At 29.6% G+C, this 15,790-nt stretch overlaps 2 protein-coding genes across 3 annotated transcripts; one reads left to right on the top strand and one right to left on the bottom strand.

The window, feature by feature from the left end:
* On the top strand, positions 5,521-8,503 carry LOC109330312 (zinc finger protein CONSTANS-LIKE 13-like). 2 transcript variants are annotated; one of them, XM_019564461.1, is made up of 5 exons: positions 5,521-6,245; positions 7,133-7,300; positions 7,829-8,097; positions 8,248-8,353; positions 8,387-8,503. In XM_019564461.1, exons 1-4 carry the CDS (start codon positions 5,688-5,690, stop codon positions 8,336-8,338), a joined length of 1,086 nt encoding a protein of 361 aa, XP_019420006.1. In that variant the 5' UTR covers positions 5,521-5,687; the 3' UTR covers positions 8,339-8,353; positions 8,387-8,503. The 2 variants fall into 2 exon arrangements, with proteins under 2 accessions (XP_019420006.1, XP_019420005.1); XM_019564460.1 differs by having other exon boundaries at positions 8,248-8,503.
* On the bottom strand, positions 10,267-11,951 carry LOC109329055 (CASP-like protein 1E1). Its single transcript, XM_019562718.1, has 2 exons — positions 11,555-11,951; positions 10,267-10,694 (listed from the first exon to the last, which is right to left on the bottom strand). The coding sequence occupies exons 1-2, from the start codon at positions 11,779-11,781 to the stop codon at positions 10,352-10,354; spliced, it is 570 nt and encodes a 189-aa protein (XP_019418263.1). The 5' UTR covers positions 11,782-11,951; the 3' UTR covers positions 10,267-10,351.

The raw sequence follows: 15,790 nt of genomic DNA, 5'->3' as shown, positions 1-15,790 counted from the left end.
AGAAAGAATGGGTGCCCAATAGAGCTCTCCTTGAAGATCAGAATGATGATGACAAATCCACAGCAGCCACACCACAAACTTCAACAAAGTTTACATCATCTTGGTCTACTTGGATGATGATGAAAGGAAAGGATAGAGGCATAGGGAGAAGCCACTAAAGATATAATTATTACGTTGATACCATGTTAAAATATGGTATGAGTTATGCATGAATCTTCTTGATGAACAAAAGAATGAGAAAGAAAACTTTCAACATTTTATTATTAGTATCGCTAGTCATTCAAGTTTGAAAAGCTTTCAACAATATGTCGTTGGCCATATCTTGTTTTATCAAATTATTCGTCTTATCTTAACTGTTGTGGTTCAACTAACATAAATATCATTTTCAACAACAAAAACAAACAAACAAAATTAGGTAGGAATATAGAAGATGAATTTATTACAAACAATAAAATGACTAATATTGAAAAGGAAACAACTGAAAATTTTAGTTATAATAATAATAATGTATGTTTCTTTATATTTTTCTTACTGAATTAATTTTAATTATAATTTGTAATTAAATTTTGTTGTCCCTCCTAAAATTTTGATCAAGATCCGCCACTAACATAGATATAATGTTGTTCTATTATCTGATTATGTAAGTTAAGTGCAATCGTTAATTATGGATGACAACGATGTCGGATGGATACAGGTAGTACATACTCGTACTCATACTCTTACTATGTGGGTAGCGGGCATTCGTAGGTACCCAACAGATTTTCAGTTTTAATTATATTTTTATATATTTTATAATAATCAATATATAAAAATAATTATTAATTGAATAATATTATATGTATATAATAATTTTATGATTATAGTTCAATTACTAAAATTTATTATTTCACAATAATAAAATAGACAAAATATAATATTAAAATGATAATAAAAAATATAATATATACACAAGTACTCATATGACATACATTATGATACTCATATATTATTTTTATAGGTATATGTTGTAGGTGTTTTAAGGGGTACCTATGACTCATGTATTTTTGTTACCCTATCGATAACTTAACATTGCTCATGTCCAACAATTTGTTTCTTCTAATTAGGAGGAGACAGAGTATACCAGAAAACTAGGATTGGGACAGCTAAACCAATACTTTTACGCCATTGACTTTGGATAAATTAAAAATCTTCTTACCTAATAATCTAAGTGATCTTATGAGAAAATATATAAATATGATTAAATTTAAACTAGAATGAATTTGTACAAACATATTACTCTTTTAATATACTCAAAATCCAATTTGTTTCGTGACTGTTTCTCAATTCAACCTAAATACCTAATATGGTCTAAAAATGTAGTAGTAAAGCCCTTGAAACTTTTCTTCCTGAGTAATTTAGTCCGTGAAATCATTAAATAGTCCTTGAAACTTTTCTCCATGAATAATTTGGTTCGTGAAATCATTAAATAGTCCAAAAAAGATATTTTTGGTGTGGCTATTTGGTCCATAATAAATTGGAGTTTAAGAATAACTTTGTCTCATGAAAATAATCTTAAGCACGATTTCATAATTTTACTTTTGTTAAAATATGGTAAGAGCAATGAGAAATTTTTTTTTTGATGAATCAAGAAGTGTATAAAAGAAAGCTTAAAGAAACTTAAATAAAGAAGAATGAGAAACAAAGATTGATAATATTCTTATTGAATGATTTGAATTGATTGAATAAGAAGTGAGTCAATATGACTTATTTATACACGAGAAAAGAATGAAAAGAAAGCTTGTAAAATAAGTAACTAACATGAACCTAACTTGCTAATGGCTCATTATATAACTAACTATCATATTCCAAAATAACCTATCATATATATTTAATATCCCCTCAAGCTGGTGAGTGTAAATTTTTACTCTCCAGCTTGGAATTGATTTGAAGCTTGATTTGAAGTAATAACAACGTTTAACCACCCATGACAGAAGTTATATCATCAAACACTTAACCATTCATAGCAGAAGTTATATCTTTGCTTAACCACTATGGAGAGAAGCTACCCATCCAATGCTTAACCATCCATAACAGAAGTTATATATGAGTTTAACCATCATGAACAGAAGCGAACCAACCATTAATGATGAAAGAGAGAAAACGAATCAGAATCTTGATCCAAATGAGATGCTTCAATGATGAATAAGAAAAAAAAAGGTAAAAGTTGAAGAATAAGAAAATGATGTAATCTTGTATATGATAAATTGATGATGAATGATGATAATTGTTGAATCTTGGAATGATGGAGTCATAATCAGAAACATTTCCTTGTAAAAGACCTCCTTGATGGTCTTCATGATGATTTTGAGGAGTCAACAACGGTGATTAAAGAGGATGGAAAAGAAGTTGCACTACGTCAACAAGGTAGTCCACCTACACCCCCTTGATTTACGCTATGATCATCACCATCATTAGTCATAGTGCAAGATTCCTCCCTTTGATGATTGATACATGATGATGATTCTTTCTTGAATCTTGGAACGATAAAAGCATAAGTGGAAGCAATTGAATAATTACGTTATGATACCATGTTAAAATGTGGTAAGAGCCATGAGAAGAAAACTTTTTGATGAATCAAAAAGTGTATAAAAGAAAGCTTCAAGAAAGAAGAATGAAAAACAAAGATTGATAATATTCTCATTGAATGAGTTAAATTGATTGAATAAGAAGTGAATTAATATAACTTATTTATACAAAAGAAAAAATGAAAAGAAAGCTTGTAAAACAAGTAACTAACATGAACCTAACTTGCTAATTGCTCATTTTATAATCAACTATCATCTTCCAAAATAACCTATCATATATCTTTAATACTTTTTAAGGATCAAGTAACGAGATCAATAAAATTTTCATTGATTAGTTTTTATCTTAATATTTTATGATTAAATTTTGGCCAACCCAAATTTCACGTATTAAAGAGTAAACTTAAAACATATTCGTATCACATTCGGGTTCAAACTTCAAATGTCGGCCAGTATCTTTCTCTTTTCCTAAAATACACGTACCAATAAAATATGGTGTAAGAAAGATTTGAAGAACTAATTTGAGTATTTAACCAAAAAAATTAAAAAGTAAGTTAAAAAGTTACAAGATCCTCATTTTGTGGTCTTCCATTTTGGGTGAACCTTTTTGAAAGGCGCAAGTTCACGCATTAGATAACTATCGTTAATTAATTCCTTACTATTAGTTCATACATGTTTTTTTACCAATATATTATTTAATTCTTACTTCAAGTAGTTGATTTTTATTTATATGATTCACGATGACAATTAAGATATGGACCTGACAAATACATGTAAGGAGTCAGGTATGAGTACATATTCCTATTTTTAGACTATCCGAGAGATTAAAGATTTTGAGATGTACTGCTGAATGAGTTCAAGTCTGGATAATGAGATACCCATATCCATGGATACTTGGATCTGCAATTCTTTTGTGTATATATATATATGCATCAATATATTTGTAATAAGATGATAATCAAGATTATAATTTATATTGTTAATTGATAATTATAAAATCATGTAAATCTATAAATGTGATTGTTATGTTGTTAAGTAACGATATTATATTGTTAATTTGTGATGTAATATTGTGTTGGTTATATAAATCTCACTAAATAAATTTTTCATCAAAATGTTGAAGCAATGATTTTGTTTTTATGTTTGATTGAGTAAATGAGTTGAGTTTAATAATAGTTTAAATTGTGTTTAAATTATTTTATTATTATGTTTTCTCTTTTTTTATTGCATAAATTAAAATAAAAACAAATTTGCATAAATTATTCACAATTATTTTTAATATTTTAAATTTCTTGATATGATAAGATGTGTCAATTACTAGAAGACCCAACAAGTAACTATATGGGTTTGGGAGAGTCAAGGTTCAAAATTGAAGGAAGTGGGAGGATCTGAGTAGTGCACTACTTAGGCCTATCTAGACTAATTGGCATCCCTACATTCATTTACTCCAAATTAAATTACTTAATTTTTTATTGTTTATAATTTTTTATAAAATATAAATTATATTAATTCATTATTTACTTAATAGCTATATATTATCTAAATGAATTCAATTAAATTTAATAAAAATGAACATATATAAATATATAATCAAATAATTCAATTTTAGTATACTTATAAATTTATATTGCGTTACTTTTGATATATATAAATGAATTATTAAATAATGTTGAATTTTTGTGAATTTTGATATTTGAGATCTATAAGATATGAACTTTCTCATGGTTGATTTGATTAAATTTATTTTATATAAAAAAAATATTAACAATATAAGAGTTGTGATAATTTAGTTTGATGTAAATGAATCCTTCACCCACTTACGATTTGTGTTTCTTTTAAAATTTGATCCAACATAACTTTTTTATACCAACATTATTTTGATTACCATTTAGGGTATTTGAATTATTTTTTTGAATAATGATGTTTTCTCATTACAAATTAGCCTATAGTCATTCTAATAATATGAAGGTGACATGTATCAGTTTCAACTCACATATGGTTAACATGTATTAGTTCAAATCACACATAAATAGTCTTAAATTATAAAAAGAATTAACATGTTATTAAGAAGATATAACCTTTTTTAAATTTTATTTTAAGAATATATCTATTTAAAATTAAATAAATCCAAATATGTGATAATTATTCAATCACTAACATTTTTTGAGTATTTTGTTTAAACAACTAAGTACCAACAATAATTTCCTTTTATTTTTGTTGTTATAAATATACTTCAAATTGATGATTTAAATTTATCACATTGCACGGGTGAAAATATAGATGAGAAAATAGTAAAGTACTATTCAATTGAACTAAAAAATTGATGTATCCATTCTCTTACCACTCCAATATAAAATTGTATCCATAATGAAAACATGTCTTACAATGAATGGTCATACGACCAATTTTCATTTAAATCATATTAATCATGTTGACTGATTTTTATTTAAAATTATAATTTTTTTTTATGAAGTTGACTTGTTTTTTTTCAAAATATTATACTAGATGCTCAAATATACAATCACTACATTTGCTTATTGTTCTTAAGCATGATCTACCATAATGGCATAATGGCACACATTGATGTTAGTTTTACAATATTAATATAAATATATACGTGTATATAATTTTAGGTGGTTTATCTAGTAAATCACTAATTAAAATTAATAATATGGGGTGAAAGGACTAATTTATCTATAAATCAAGTCACACATTTTTAGTTATATTCTTAATTTAATTTATGTTAGTAACATAAAAGGTATTCAATAATGAAGTTATAAAATATTAGCTATGATTTTCTAAAATCACTTAAAATGTCCAAAACTACCATTTCTCTTTAATCACAAAATTCAACTAAACTCAATTACCCTCTATCCACTTTTTTCAACAAAAAAATCAAGTATATTTTTCCACAAGAAATGAGTCATGAATATCCTCTATACTGCAAGTTGATGCCAAAATTCTCCCATATTGTTTTGAAGCTATATTTCTAAAATATCCAACTCACCTAACCTTAACTTTTCCTCTCCTCTCAAATCATATCTCTTTTCAGTTCACATATTTTTCTGTAAACTGAATCCAAACACAACACAACACATCACATACAACTTCATAAGTTAAGCTATCATGAGTGCCTCTTGTCATAGACCATGTGACTATTGTGGTCACACAATAGCACTTCTATATTGCAGAGCTGATTCTGCAAAACTATGTTTCTCTTGTGACCGTGAAGTTCATTCCACAAACCAGCTTTTCTCAAAGCACACTCGTTTTCTTCTCTGTGATATATGTGATGATTCTCCTGCTACTATATTCTGTTCAACAGAGTCCTCTGTTCTATGCCAGAACTGTGACTGGGAACAACACAACAACAACAACAACAACAACAAAAATTCTATGTCTTCTACTCATGAAAGGAGGCCTCTTGAAGGGTTTAATGGGTGCCCCTGTGTTAATGAATTGTTGGGAATTGTTGGGTTTGAAGATATTGAGAAAAAATCTTTGCTTTCTTCAGATTTGGAAAGTGGGGTTGTTGGTGGTGATGGTTATTTTGGGTATGAGGTTGAAGGGGTTTCAGATTTGTTTGTGTGGGATACTCCTTCTGTTGTTAGTCTTGATGATTTGATTTCTACTTCTGGTTCTTCTCATAATTATCAGGCTATGGAGGTTCCTCCTCTACCCAAGGTATATATACCTATTATATATGGACATACTTATACAGATGCATTGTAAGAGTAAATATTTTATACAATCAGCACTTTTTTTTAATAATTAATTAAATATGAAGGGTAGATGATGCAAACATAAGTAAATATGGGTTATGAGTGCAATTGGGCATGTGATGTTGTGGTTTTGGAACTCTTCACAACTACATCCACATAATTATAGCTGCATCCGTTGCATTTTTTGTAATAATTCGCAATTATGATAATTGCGACATAACTGCAACTACAACTTAAAACTATGATTAGTTAGCAGTTGTTTTAAATCATAGTCTGCCATTGAATTTGAGATCAAATTATTGCAGTTTTATCTTGACAAAATGTGACATAGCTTTTGTGACCCAATTTTTGGTTGGAAAATCGGCTATGTGACCGTCAGTATTTGCAATTGTGTTGAAATTGCTATTGCCCCTGCATTGGCCATATCAAATAGTTGTGCTAAAAGTAATCGAGATAGCAATTTAAAACCATATTTACTAGGTTTGTAGTAATCTATGCTACATGTATGGAATATCTATATATGGGTCCATAACATCTTCTCATGATTATAGAACTCTCTATCCACAATTACTGGGAGAATCTGGTAACTATGATACATATATACGTTTGTGTCTGATTATATTTTTTCATTTGCAAGAAATGAGTAGTTTATTTTGTATATCATAGCATGAATTTTTTAGTTTGTTTAGTGTAGACATTGATAATTTATAGATCTTTTATTTTCAAATGTTCATTATGGTTGTGAACTTGTGATCTAGAATATGGATTATGCTTTGGATGTTAAGACTTTAAGAGAACATTGTGTCTATTACTAAAATTGAGTTGTTAAGAGTTTTGTTATTGAATCAGAATCGAAAAGCTGCTTGCGGGATGCACAAAGAAGAGGTTCTTAATCAGCTTAGCAAGCTAGCAAAGTCTGAGCCCTTGGATTTGGACACTGAACAAAATGTGCCATCAGGGAATTTATCAACTGGTTTTGAAGGTGGCTTAGAGCCTAATATCTTTCCTTCTTTTGAGGTAAAGCTTCTATTAGATACATATATGATGTCAATGTTCAAATTTGTTGTGCCGAAATTCAAAAGAAGGTTTATGCTCCCTTCCACTAGACACATATAGAATGTGATAAGATGATGAATCCTGAAAGATATTGAAGCTCTGTTTGCAATTTGCTGCAATGCTTTTGTTAACACAACTTCATTTCATTTGAAACTGAGTTTTCTTTCACATTGACACAGTTCTTTAAGCGTTCCTTTGCGATATCGGTTTTGGAGGGGAAACGAGGGAAAAGAAAGGTTTCTGAGCCATCTCACATGTGTATTTCATGGTTCCCGAGCATTCCTTTTCCCTCTCCTCCCCTTCAAAATTCAACTCGCAAACAGACGCTAACTTGTTCAAGGTTCTTAACAATCACCAGCAACATTTATCTTGATTTGTTAATTATTATGGCTTGTTTTGTCTCACTATTGTTATGATCTAGCTATGCCTTTAAGTTGATCTTTTGCATTTGGAATCATTCAATGTTGCCTTATTGATAATATATTCCAGTGGCATAGAGAAAGCAGTGAGCATGTAAATCAAGTAGTTCCACTTCCACCTGATATGTCATTAAGTGCTTATACTGAAGAAGTTCCGGTTAAACATTCAACTTCTGCTGTCTGGGAAACTCATACCTATGGGAACAACGAAGGGACGCCGTCACATTCTCTTACGAATGAAACCTTACCCACTACTCCTAAAGCTGTTCCATGCGAGTTAACGAGTCAAGAACGAGATTCCGCGTTACTACGTTACAAGCAGAAGAAGAAAACAAGAAGGTATTAATATTATGACATCCTTTTCTTGCTGTGTGTGCGGTAACTATTCTCATGCTTAAAAGAACTCATTTGATACTGAGCTGTATAATTTCTGGTATGCTAATTGATTGTTTCCTTGTTTGTTGACATCGATTATGTTAAAAACAACAGATATGAGAAGCATATAAGATATGAATCGCGAAAGGTTCGGGCAGAAAGCAGGATACGAGTTAAGGGCCGATTTGCTAAGATGAAAGACTAAAATCACGGTCGGAATTTTCGGCCTACATCACATAAATTATGTAACATGTCCCTTGTATAGTGAAGTTAAATATGTTTTGTAAGTGATGTATAATTGTATCAAGAGCTTGAATATCATCTTCAAGAGTCAGCAGAGTTAATAGAGCTGTGAGACACAAATTGTGAGCGCCCGGGTTCGTATCACGGCGAGTGCGCTCTCTCTCCCCATCCCCTTAGCAAAAAAGAAGAAAAAAATGTTTGTCTATAAAATAATAAAGGAGCATGCATATGTATTATAGCAATATGAGTGACTAGTGTTTTTTCCTTCCTTGAACTATTGTTGATTTAGAAGCTGACAAGAGCATTTTGCTAGCTACTGCATTCTTCTGTGGTTGCTTTATAAGCTGTAGTTTGGATAATGCTTTCAAGCAAATTGTAATATTGTGCAAGGTTTTTTCCTTTTCTTTTACGGAATGCTTGAAACATGGAAAGATGTAAAATGTTTGTTTTAGTCATTCCTATGAGACATATAAACACGAACTTGTTAAAAAGAAAGAAGCAAGTGGATGATGTTCAAAATCTTGAATGGTGAATGCCTTGGAATGTATGGCAAAAAGCCTATTGATCAAATAAGGTGCCGTTATTGATATTCCCGAATACCTATTAACCAAATAAGGATTACATGTATAAAAAAATTCATATATTTATGTCTTAAATCAATCACATTTTATCGAGTAATACAACAAAAATATTTTCTGTTTTTATAAAAAAAAAAATTAATTAAATGTCATTTTTTAATTGGACTGAGATACAACATGTGGTCTCCACCAAGGATCAATAAACAATCATTCATATAGCCAACCTAGAAAGGTATCGTTATTGGCGAATAAAGCAAAATTTGAACCCATTCACAAACATCAATGGAGTCAAACCCATGCTTGTTGATAAAATCCTAAGTCCTTCAAATCTCCACAGTCATTAGACAACCTAAGCAAAACTAGTTTATAGAAATGTTGTATGAAATGTATCTAACATGTCATATTTGAACATAAATGTATTTATATTTTTTGGTCTGATCATGATGAACTATTGATGTTTGTTATAAAAGTGGTGTTTTAAGCCATGGAATGGTGATAGATCCCATATTCACTTCTTGGTTATAGAAAAAATGATAAAAATGAAGAAAAAAATACGTGAGATGGAATTTTTGATGCCATAGTTGCACTGAAAATTTGAAGAAAAGAAGAGTAGAGTCAATTCCAAAGTTTGCATCACCCAAAAAAAAGAGTTGATGACTACAACTAGCTATGCTACTTCACTCATTGATATTTCCTTCCTTTACTATTACTGGTAAACATTAATTTTCTTCTAACCAAGAAGGTAGATCAAGCCATTTAGTGATTTAATTTTATGGGTAGTTATGGCTTTACCACAATTACCTACTTCTGATACTGAAATGATTTCATCTCATTCACTCCTACAGAAACAAGTAGCTTATGTGTTGTTACTATTCTTAAATAAATATACCTACCATATGCTATTACACATTAAATATTTATTACAAAGTACAAAGGAAGGCACAGAATTTAATTATTTTGTTACTGTGCACTTAATAGATTAAATTTAATATAGCAGGAGTTTATATATTTTTGAGTAAATATTCATTTTAGTCCCTCATAGTTTTCAACATTAATAGTTTGATCTCTTAATTGAAAAACTCAAAAATGGTTCTTAAAATTTTATGGGTCAAATAAATCGTTTTTAGTGTCAAATTAGTTCATATTAGGTGTTAAAAAATATGTTAAAAATGATTGATTTGACCCTCATTTAAAATTTTTTGAAACTATTTTAGGTTTTTCAATTTTTGAGGAACCAAACTAATAAGAACAAAAAATATGAGTGACTGAAATGAGTATTTCCTATATATTTTAAGTGATTGTTATTCTCAAACAAAAACATGATACACACAGACCCTTAATTGGTTAACACACAAAGTACAATATAATAGTATATATATTAACTATGCAATCTAGCATTACTTGTTGTAATGGAGTTTGAGAATAGAAAGAGCCACCAGCAAAAGAAAGATGGTGGATCCAATGATAGAGAGGACCAATGCAACAGTCATGTGGCGACAATATGCATCAAACACATTACACACTTTGAACCATTGAACGTGTGAGTTCCCATGTTGTCCTATTTCTCCAACTGCAGAAGCTGCACCATTGGCTGAGAAAAGAAGTGCCATGATAACAAGGTCTACTAATGTTATCACCAAGAGTGTTACATTATTGTTTATATTGCTTTTTGGCATAACTGTGATGACCAGAGATGCTGCTGCATATGAGCATGCTATGGCGTTTGACACCAAGAAAAACCTATAATCCATAAGTGGGAAAAGGAACTTTCAATGTTATATATTTTGTTTATGCCAAAGTTATTGGGAGGAAAAAGTAATATGAGTATGTGACTAAGAAAAATGCTGATACACATCTAGAGTATGAGAATGCAAGATATAAAATAAAATTGAATCACACTAATCAAATAATTAATTTTACTTTGTGAGTAATAGATTGATACTCACTAGTACTATAAGGGTAATGGACAAGATTATTGGACAAAGTGCACATATAAAAATAACTACTACTTTGTATAACTTAAAACACCATATTATGTTTAGAATCATGTTTTATCTAGAATAAAAATAGAGTTTAATATTTATTTACCCATAATCTTTATTCTCTTATTACATCATCTATAATACATACATTAATTATTAACTCTTAAATAAAAATAATATAAATAAATAATGTATCGGCAATATAAAAATTCATAAATATTAAACTCATAAAATAATCCAACCTTTTTTATTTGGTTGTATTTATGTTTCTGAAGATATGCATACATAAATAAAAGTTTGTAATTTTCAAATAATAAAATTCTTATACTCGTATATACATTGACATAGATTTATTTTCGAAATTGTGTTTCAAATCATGTCTTATACCAATAATATTAAAGTAAAAACAGAAAAAGATAATAAATATTTAATTTTTAATTAACATTGTATGTTTTCATTTATTTGGGATCTTTATTCATATATTAACATCTGCAGTTACATTCACACAAGTCTAAGTAGTTATACAAGTGTCTCATTTCAATTGTTCACAAAAAAATTCAATATACAAAGCAAATTAGTGTGGACTAATGAATGAGTGAGAGAGATGAACAAGCTTACACAATAGCAGACATGTATTCCCACTTAGCAGTGACTTCAAAGTGCATTTCAGCATATGAAATGCGCTTTGTCTCCTTATCAATACCAACAATAATGGTTGCAACCAAAGTGAGTGAGAGTCCCAAAAATCTCAGCAACACTTCATAAGGTCTCACCCTTGTTGACCTCTCCACCACCTTCACATCACTGTGGACTTCATCCACACTAGGCTTGTATTGGCTGCTCATTTCTAGTTCAAGAAAGTGAAAATGAAGTGTATTTGTATCTCGAATTCTCGATGTTATTGTGAGAAATGAGAACTAGAGAAAATGGTTGATTATTAGTTTAGTAGAAGAGTAATAATGTATGTAATATAAAGATATGGAAAGGTTGATGAGAGTGTGTATAAAATAAGGGAAGAGTATGAATGAGAAGGGTGGGGAGGTTGGAACTGCATTGAAGGCAAATCGTACGGCCTTTATGGATTTAATGTTCGCAACGATCTATTGATTCTGAATGCACTTCTCCATTCTTTTTTTCACTGTTGAAAAAATAACTTTTAAGATAAATTAATTAGTGGGATCCACTTACAAGTCTTTTAAACTTGCTCATTATTCTTGTGAGTCTAAAAAACTTACTTAAGTAAGTGAATATCCTCCTTAAATTAAAAGAGAAAAACATGTGTATATACTATAAACATACACTATCATTCAGGGGCGGATGATTTAAGTGGCAGGTGGGGGTAGCTGCCTCTGAGTTTTTTAAAATGTTTTTTTTACCTTGTTATCTTATGAAATATATTTGTTGTCCTACAAAGTATGTTACTTTAAGTGTCACTTGTTGTAGTTGACCAGAAAAATAATTAATTATTAAACTTTTAAATTATAAAAGACGATACATAGAGTGACACCCTTTTTGGAATAAGAAATATATTCTTTTTACCTATACATAAATGATGTCTTTATACAAAAACTCTTTGAAATTTAAATATTTCTCTAATTTGTAGCTTGATAAATAAATATTGTGTAACTTGTGTGGTTATTCTAAAAATTATACGTGATGAATCAAGCTCTTAACATACAGATGATGATATTGCTTATTGTAATATGCTTGATTTGAGTGCCTAATGATTTACACTTGATAAAAAGATTATGTATGTATTCGTAATATATATTCTAAGATTGCTTATATGTCATTTAATGTTGATAGTATATGTATTTTTTTGTCCAAAATTTTTATCTTATGAATTTTAATGAGCAACAAAAGATTAGTTTAAAATGTCAATTTGAACATTTTTTCTTGGAGTCATTAGTCGTCATTCATGTTTGAAAATTTCTAAATCATTGTTAGTCATATAGTGTTTTATTAAATTATTTGTTTTATCTTGACTTTTGAGATTCAGCTATTATATAAATATATTTTTCAACAATGAAGACTTATAAACAAAATTACATAGTAAGATAACAAATGAATTTCTTGAATACAACATACGATTTACATGAAAATGAAATATTTGAATTTTTTACTCTAGTTCAGTTATGTGTGTTTTTTAAATTTTTCATTACTAAATTAGTTTTAATTGTAAATAGTAACTAAATATTATTGTCCCTCCTAAAATTTAGATCAAGATCCGCCACTACTATCATTTATCTATCATATTCAATTATTATAAACTTTTAAATATAACTAATATAAATAAATGACAGATAATAAAATATTTGTATATAGATTTTTAAATTTGCATTATATAAACTAGTGTTGACACAATATCTATCAACCCTTTCCTATTGTTCACAATATATAGTCTAAATGCTATAAATATCAAATATAGCATTAAAGTAATTTGCTTCAACTGATGTAATTATATATTATGATGGTTATTTGTAATGTTCTACATTATGTTGGAAAAATAGGAACAAAAGAAATTAAAATAATTTGTGATGTTCCACATTCTAACGTGATGTAGGAAAGAAGAAACAATTAATTAAATAATATGGAACATGCATTATGCGAAGAGGAACATTGAGTTACATATGGTTTTTTGGTAGAAATTAAAAGAAAATAGAGATAAAATATAGAACCAAAAATTACATCATAATGAGATAATTATATTGAGTTTTAACTTTATTAAATAGTATAGAAGTATAAATATATATATTTCACTCAAATTAAGATGGGGAAGTTGTTTAGCTTGTTGCTTTGGTTGTATGAATGTATGATAAATATGGAGGAAAAATTCAAATCGGTTTTCCCCAACCAATGTCAGAAACCGTTTTCAAACTTGGTTCTTTGAAACCCCTAATTTGAGTTTGTCAACAATTCACTCAATAATCGGTTCTCCTATTTAACCCATATTAAAAATCTGACTTTAAATTGGGTGCATATGAACCGATTTTGAAATTTTGTTTTCTAAATGGGGTCTTTTTAAACCAATTTTTAATCAAATTATTACACATTCACCTATATTATTTCTAAACATTGATCTTCGTACGAGTAGGGTTAAAAATAGATTAAACTTTGTCTTAAATAGGCTAAACTTATATAGGATACAGTAGTTTGAGTCTGATTTATTTACTTGTTTAAAATGTTTTTAAATGACTAATTTATTTTGTTTAGTCTATTTAAAAATCTATTATGTTATAATGTTAATAATCTGTTTTTAAATAAACTAATATATCTACTTTTAAATATGCTCGTAAATTAAATTATATGCTTATATAAATTTTATATCAAAATTTCATATATATGATAATAGTATTCATATTAAATAGTATTGTATAAGTATTCATATATTAAAATTAAATTATATGATTTCTGCTCTAAATCCGGTCCATTAAGTTTAATACATAAAAAGACAAACCTAAATTTTGCATATACTCTAAGCTTTATAAAGACAGAATTTTGCAGTTTTCTGCACTTAATTCTTATGAAGAAAGTATAGGAAGAATATAATAAAAATGACATAATAATAGAAGTTTGCCCCTATATAAAAATTGAGATATTCATTGATCTCCAATGTCGTAAATTTTATCAATTGATAATGGTCTTAATTGTTTGTTCCATCTTATTGTGAGGATCGATCATCATCGGCCGACTACTGTAATTGGATTGAAGATCCAACCAAACAAGATCTGGTCATTTACAGATTGGCAATGACCCGGAAGGCCGACCCTAATTCTAGGAAAGAACGACACTAACAGAACAAGGTTTAGTTAACACTTTCTATGCTAAAAAAATTGTCTTTACGCCAAAGTCAAGGTCAAGTCGTCTAAGCAAATAACACATTCATATTGTTATCCACACATCATAGGTAATTCAACTTCACAACAATGTTAGTCTGATAATGTCACTTCACTTACAATGATTACAAGCATCTCCTTGGAGTGTAAAACACTCAAACCCACAATATACATAAGTAAAGTCACTGATAAGGAGATGACATGTTCTCTCTTCCATCTTTAACATATACCTATAAATATTTGACTTAGCATTAGGATCCATGTTTAGGTACTCATCCAAAGCATTGCAAGACCTACTACCACTCAACACTTAACACCCTACAAAATTACATAGTAAAAAAATATTAGTCTAAAACACGTTACCTTGTCAACTTTAAAGTGAACATAATATAAGTTTATGCATATTCAATTACCCTCAACCATGTTATAAGTTTAATTTGAGGAGAGGGTGTTCCTACCCAGTGAACCGAAGTGACGCATGCCTGATCGTCGAGGTGGGTCCCGCGTGTCGGGACTACCAGAAGTTGACTTTAGAGACAGCATGCCTTCAGTACCTCACCAACCCACCTGCCAACACGACAGACAGACTGCAGAACAACTACCAAACCAACCACAGGCTAAAAGACAAGAGTGGCACAGTGTACGGTCATGACAGACCGCCTGACACGGGAAAAACAACCCCCGACAATACCTTTGGTCGGCCACGCATCGCACCACCTGCCAAGAGCCCGAAGTCAACTCTCCCTTCTATAAATAGGGATCTTTACCAACAGGAAGTATCTTAACCTCTTTACTCTTTAACATTACTCACTCTACTACTCTCTACCTTCATTGTTCTCATATTCCCATTCGCTTAGTTCATACACTGACTTGATCGTCGGAGAACCTTTTCAGGTACCTCCACCGGCGAGTCCAGCTCTCCTACTTCACCTTGCTACTTTGACGATTGTCCTCTTATCCATCTTCAACAACTGATCAACCATTATCCATATCTTTGTATTCTAGGAAAGAACAGAGG

Source organism: Lupinus angustifolius, chromosome LG16 (assembly GCF_001865875.1).
Source record: "Lupinus angustifolius cultivar Tanjil chromosome LG16, LupAngTanjil_v1.0, whole genome shotgun sequence".
Lineage (NCBI taxonomy): Eukaryota > Viridiplantae > Streptophyta > Magnoliopsida > Fabales > Fabaceae > Lupinus > Lupinus angustifolius.
Note: the sequence above shows the minus strand (reverse complement) of the source record. Positions and strands in the feature narration are given on the sequence as shown.